This window comes from Prionailurus viverrinus, chromosome A3 (genome assembly GCF_022837055.1).
Source record: "Prionailurus viverrinus isolate Anna chromosome A3, UM_Priviv_1.0, whole genome shotgun sequence".
Classification (NCBI taxonomy): Eukaryota; Metazoa; Chordata; class Mammalia; order Carnivora; family Felidae; genus Prionailurus; species Prionailurus viverrinus.
Window position 1 is genome coordinate 55,373,333 of NC_062563.1, and position 6,349 is coordinate 55,379,681.

Below are 6,349 nucleotides of genomic sequence, written 5' to 3' on the forward strand. Positions count from 1 at the left end.
CCGCTCTGTCCAGGGGGCCGCCCCTGACTGCAGCCTCGGTGGGCACCGGGCCCACGGTGTCCAGGCCTCTCCCGTCTTCCACCACTAGGAACCGCGTTGTAAGTGGTGTTTGCAAGTTTAGCACCCAAAGGGAGGCGCGGGGAGCTTCGCACATGACCTGCCCGTGGGCACGGGGCTGGTGAGGGGAGGGGTGAGCGTTCACATCTGAGGCTTCTTGAGGCCGCCCCTGGCCGCACCCCTCCCCAGCACGGCCCCTTGCACAGGGGCCACGCGGAGCTGCCTTGTGGCACCTGTACCTTCAGATGCCCCAGCATCCCGAGGGGCTGAGGTCACGGCTGGGATCCGCAGCACTGCACTGAGAGTATACAGAAGGGGAGTCCAGAGCGACTGTCAAGTCAGGGGAGCCGTTTCTGGGTGACCTTTAGCCAACACTGGCCGTGCTCTGGATGGGGACGTCGCATCCCCCGGAGGCTGTGCGGCCTCGGGAACCTGAGCCTCTGCCTCCTTCCTCCTGCAGCCTATCACCACGGGAGGCGTCACGTACCGGGAGCAGCCCTGGCACCGGGAATGCTTTGTGTGCACGGCCTGCAAGAAGCCACTGTCGGGGCAGCGCTTCACGTCCCGGGACGAGTTCGCCTACTGCCTGAGCTGCTTCTGTGACTTGTACGCCAAGAAGTGCGCTGGCTGCACCAACCCCATCAGCGGTGAGTGTCCCCCAGGCCCCCACCACACACGGCCACCTGCTCTCCCTCACTCAGCCACCCCAGGGATGGACAAGATACCGGACTCTGGCCCCCGAATGTGTTTACCTACCAAGACTCCGGGCCTCGCTGAGGTTCTGAACAGGCCGACACTTTCTGCCTCTCTTGCTTTCCTGTCCTCGTTACAATGGGGCCACTTGGGCAGGGGACGCTGCCCCTCTAGCTCACCTGATCACTGAAACCCATACGGCCTGTTCTCAAGAGGTTTGTTATTTCTGCTTTTGGTTGGGTTATCTCCACATAGCAGTCTGTAAGTCTATGGCACCCGGAGAGGCACAACGAAACTGGCATTTGCAGGCGAGCCGCTCCTCTGTGTTTCTAAAGGTGCTCCCTGGCATCTTCGAGGGACTTGTCTACCACCAGGGCATAGCTTCACGAGGGCAGAGGGCAGTGTTTGAGGCAGTTCTCCCTTAGCCCCCAAAGGCTCCCGCAGAGCAAGAGCCCAAAGTCTGGCTGGCTGTAGACTGGCATTGTACTAAACGGTTAGACGTGCCGGGAAATGGAGCGTGGAGGACAGATGGCTGGTCAGACTCAAGTCCTGTAAATGTTCACCACGCATCACCACACGAATCAGTGACTGGGCCGGAGGGAACCGTGAAAATTCCAGACTGACGGAGGAAAAGTTCCGTGACCTGGGATTCCCAGCTCTGCTACGTTCGGGTGACGGGCTGATCCCTGTCAGTGGCAGATGGCAGACATGCGTAATGTAAATATAGCTGCGTGGCCAAATGGCATCCCTGTGTAGCTTTGCAGTGTAATCACACAGACAAATTTCACAACTCCTGTGTGCTTGTCCGTGACTTTCTTTTTCCTGGGGCCTGGAACTGAGTGCATCTAAATGCACCTTTTTTTTTTTTTTTTTTTTTTTTTTTACGTTTATTTATTTGAGAGAGAGAGAGAACCTGAGTGGGGAAGGGGCAGAGAGAGAGGGCTAGAGAGCGAATCCCACACTGCCAGCGCAGAGCCTGACATGGGGCTCGAACTTACGAAACTGCAAGATCATGACCTGAGCCAAAGCCACGAGTGGGACGCTTAACCGACTGAGCCACCCAAGCGGCCCTAGAACTCAGTGCATCTAACTCAGCCAGCTCACCCGATGTAGGAAGCCCCAGGTCACTAAAATAATCCTTGATGCGTAATCCAGAGCTCGTATTTCCATATGAAATTAAAATGTAAAGAAAAGAAGTCCAACATTTAAATTTTTCTGTTAATTCGATTCCAGCCATATATACCAGATTGCCCTCTTAGAATCATTTAGAGAGAAGAAAAGCAGTCTTTTGATTAATCCAACAGATTAATCTTGAATACTGTTTTTACAGTAACATCTGTGGAAGTAAATGTTTATAAAATTAGGCTTCATATGGGGCCCCTGGGTGGCTCAGTTCGTTGGGCATCCGACTTCGGCTCAGGTCATGATCTCGCGGTTCGTGAGTTCCAGGCCCACATCGGGCTCTGGGCTGACAGCTCAGAGCCTGGAGCCTGCTTCAGATTCTGTGTCTCCCTCTCTCTCTGCCCCAACCCCGCTCATGCTCTGTCTCTCTCTGTCTCTTAAAAATAAATGCTAACAAAAATTTTAAAACAATAAAATTAGGCTTCATGAGGCAATATAATCTAGCTAAAAGCGCTTTGAAATAGAAAGTATCAGATATGTGTCGTTATTCCCCTGGTAGCACTGAAAAACAGAAACACCACTAGGAAAACAGTGAGGAGCGTTGCTTCTCTGAAGTGCAGAGAGTAATGTTCTGGAACCTACGGAGGAACTTTGAAGTTGCAGCTGAAATGTACTTTTAGCCGAATCCCCATTTGCAGGAGATCGTGCATTTAGATTCAGTTTTTAATAGATCCTTACTTAGCACTTTTTCTCGTCAGCAAAATCTAAATGATTTTCGCAAATAAATCACTGCACATCCTATGTGCAGCGATGCTAAATCCACACATGCGCACAGTCCTCGTTACCCTGAGTCCGTATCTGCAAATTCACTGACCTTTGTTTGAAAGTCCAAAATCAACACCACGTTGCTTTCATGGCCATTCCCAGGCACGCAGAGTGGTGAAAACTTTGACTTGTCTGACACGTGCACCCCCAGTGGAGGCGGAACGAGGTTGACGCTCTGCCTTGTTTCGACTAACATACTATAATCATGACCTATTTAGTGCCATGTCGTGGCCCGTTAGGTGCCATGTCGTTAGCATTTTGGTGCTTTTTGTTGGCAATTTCGCTGCTTAAAATTGCCCCCAGGGGGCAATGCAGATGTGCTGTCTGTGTTCCTGAGTGCGGGAAGGCTCTCATATGGAGAAAATAACACGTGTTAGATGAGCTTCCTTCAGGCCGGAGCCATGGTGCCATTGGCCGCAAACCTCAAATAATGAGAGTTGACGTATGTACCTCTTGCCTTTAGAAGGATTCGTCCTCCTTGGGCTGCTTTGGGCTCTCATTTCTGTGACCTGCCCCATTGATTGGCATTTCAAGGCAACCGTGGAGTTTCTAACCCACCTGGAACAGCACCCAGCATAGCTCCTACGCTAACATCCTTCTTCATCCTCTTCAGTTCGCTCAGTGCCGAGAAGAAACACAAGTACCTTCTAACTGTTCTGCAGCCCCCGCCCCTGAATCAAGTTAAAGGGTTGCCTGAGCCTCTGGTTTTTAAACATGGGTGCATATGTGAAACACCTTAAACAGTTACTGCTGCCTGGGTTGTGATTTAATTGGTAGGGGCTATGACCTGGGTGGTAGGATTTTGAAAAGCTTCCCGGGTGATTCAGATCTGCAGCAAAGTTTGAGACCCTTGGGCCTAAATCACTGCCTTGGTTCTGCCGCAGGGCCAGGGCATGCACTCTGAGACCACAGGTCTAGTATTAGTAAAGGCAATCGGCGTTTTGGTAACATTGCGTATTCAGGATACCTCTGCTTTTAAATTTTTTTATTTTATTTTTGAGAGGGAGAGACAGAGCGTGAGCAGGGGAGGGGCAGAGAGAGGGGGAGACACAGAATCTGAAGCAGGCTCCAGGCTCCGAGCCGTCAGCACAGAGCCCGACGCGGGGCTTGAACCCACAAACCGTGAGATCATGACCCAAGCCGAAGTCGGACGCTCAGCCGACTGAGCCACCCAGGCACCCCCAGTATACCTCTGCTTTAAAGCTATGGGGTATTCAGGAAAAGAGCCAAAAAGCTTTCCTAGTGCATACCCCACCCTCCGCAGGGCTAGGATGCATTAGAAGGAGCACAGAACTGGTCTCTAATTAGCTGAGGGGGATTAGCTCATAAGTCTCCCCCAGGTGAAAGGACTTAATGCCCCAAGCCAACCTAGCCAATTAAGTTACAAAAGGAACTAGCTGTTGAGTGAATTACAGACTTCTCATGCTCTCTATTTTATTATAATGGACTTCAAGCCATTATAAATGGAGCAGTCAGTGTGGTTACTTTCTTTTTTACTGGGGTAGATTGAACCACTATTTCTACAAAGAACTCTTTGTAATTGGAATTCATGATCCAGATTTCACCAGAATCGATCACAAACTTTTTTTTTAAGTTTATTTATTTTGAAAGAAAGAGAGAGGCAGAAGCAGAGGGAGAGAGAGAGAATCTCAAGCAGGCTCCGCACTGTCAGCACAGAACCCAACGTGGGGGTTGAACTCACGAACTGTGAGATCATGACCTGAGCAAAAACCAGGAGTCGGATGCTTAACTGACTGAGCCACCCAGGTGCCCCTCGATCACAACTGTGAATGACCCTGTGTATTTCATTCCATTTTATTCCAGGTGGCTCAGTGACAGCACAGAGCGACCGTATTTTAATAGGTGGCCAGTGTACCTTAAACATTTGATAAGAAGCAGTCCTCAAACAAGAGTCGAGCGCCGAACTGACTTACCGCTTTTCTTGCTTAAAGTATCAGATGGTTTACTGCCCACACATCATAATGTGCCCCCACCCGCCTTAGCAGCCCACCTTCCACCTCTCACACCGAAGTTCATGCTGCCGTAGCTGATCTCCTGACATTCCCACCACAAGAAATGTCCACACCCACCTACCACATACCGTTTCTTTTGTGAGGCCTTTCCTGGCCTTTCCAGAGAAAATTAGCCTATGCCCCACCCTTCAGCACTTCATTCATCAAATCACAAACTATTTGAGCTCCAGGCAGGAGGCACCCAGCGAAGGAACAAGAGAAATCAGCGACCTGTCTCCTGGAGTTCCCTTCCGATGGGACAAACACACACACACACAGTGGGCTCTTCGTAAGTATAGCACTGATCACACAGATCTGGAGCCAGTTATGTACCTGCTCCTGCTGAGGTTTGTGAACCCCTCAAGGCTGTGCGGGGTGTCTGATTCCCACGTGGACCCCCAGCACCCAGTCGTTAGAACTCGCACTCCCCACTCCCCGGACTGCACAATCCAGCTTTGAGACGGGAGCAAACCAGAATTCCTCCTGCAGGGCCAGGAGCCTGGTTCTGACTAGCAATGTCCTCCCCCCACCCCCCGCCCCTGGTGTTCTTTCTTGTCTGTTCACAGGACTGGGTGGCACAAAGTACATCTCCTTTGAGGAGCGACAGTGGCACAACGACTGTTTTAACTGCAAGAAGTGCTCCCTCTCCCTGGTGGGGCGAGGCTTCCTCACAGAAAGAGACGACATCCTGTGCCCGGACTGTGGGAAAGACATCTGAAGTCCACACCGCTGACTGCTGGCGACACTCACGGAGTTATGTACGCTCTCCTTCTCAGCCAGGCAGTATTGTGTCTGGTCTCCACCGGCCGCGTTGAGACTCTCCTCTTGTGCTTTTCTCAGTGATATCCACGTTTGTTTAAACCCTTTAATCCTTTGTACTAGTTCAGTCCCAGGGAAGGAGGAAACCCCTGTGTAAACCCTCGGTGGGAAGCTGGTTTTGGAGTTTTGTAATCAAGCAAGGCAAATCCAAGTGCAAAAATCCTTTCGAATGACAGCTTTGTAAATGTATCTTTCTTTCACTGCGTATTTAATTTTTAAGTGCAATTAACATGTCACGAACTCGAGTTTCCCAAACCACACGAGATAACGCAGAGTAGGTATTTACAAGTATGTAACTTCCTGTCGTGTAAGCCCTAAAGCAAGATTATACAGCTTACAATAAAGTTATCCAGAACAAAATGGCCACACAGTGTGTGAAACAATGATTAAACGCTGAAATTCTGAGCACCGCGGTATAAAACGCTTTATCGTATGTTCCGCTGATCGCTGTATGAAGTGCAAGTTCAGACGGGCTGGGTCAGCGTTCACTGAAATTACATCACACCTTTCAGTGCAAAGAAGGCCTTCAGTCAGCAGCACAGCCTCTCTCTTGCTACCTTCTCTTTGTGCCTCTCTCCCAAATTCTCTTGCTCTGCATTGGATGCAGCAGCATAAACTCCAGAATATGAGCAGCAGAAAATGAACTAATGACAGTGAAGGCAGTTGGGGGGGGGGGGTCACTTTTTCTTTTTAGAGAAAGAGAGAGAGGATGCAAGCAGTAAAGGGAGGGACTCTTTTCAAGTTTGTTTACTTTTGAAAGAGAGTGAGCATGAGGGGCAGAGAGGGAGAGGGAGAGAATGTGAATCCCAAGCAGGCTCCAC

General features: G+C 50.4%; 1 protein-coding gene across 3 annotated transcripts in view; it reads left to right on the plus strand.

Annotated features, from left to right (window-relative positions):
- FHL2 (four and a half LIM domains 2) overlaps positions 1-5,888 on the plus strand; it is a 35,755-nt gene extending 29,867 nt beyond the window's left edge. For all 3 annotated transcript variants that reach the window (XM_047853984.1, XM_047853983.1, XM_047853985.1), the window contains exons 5-6: positions 518-704; positions 5,276-5,888. In XM_047853984.1, the coding sequence (XP_047709940.1) occupies positions 518-704; positions 5,276-5,427 (339 nt within the window). In that variant the 3' untranslated portion in view covers positions 5,428-5,888. The remainder of the gene's footprint in view (positions 1-517; positions 705-5,275) is intronic.
- Positions 5,889-6,349: the final 461 nt, after the last annotated feature.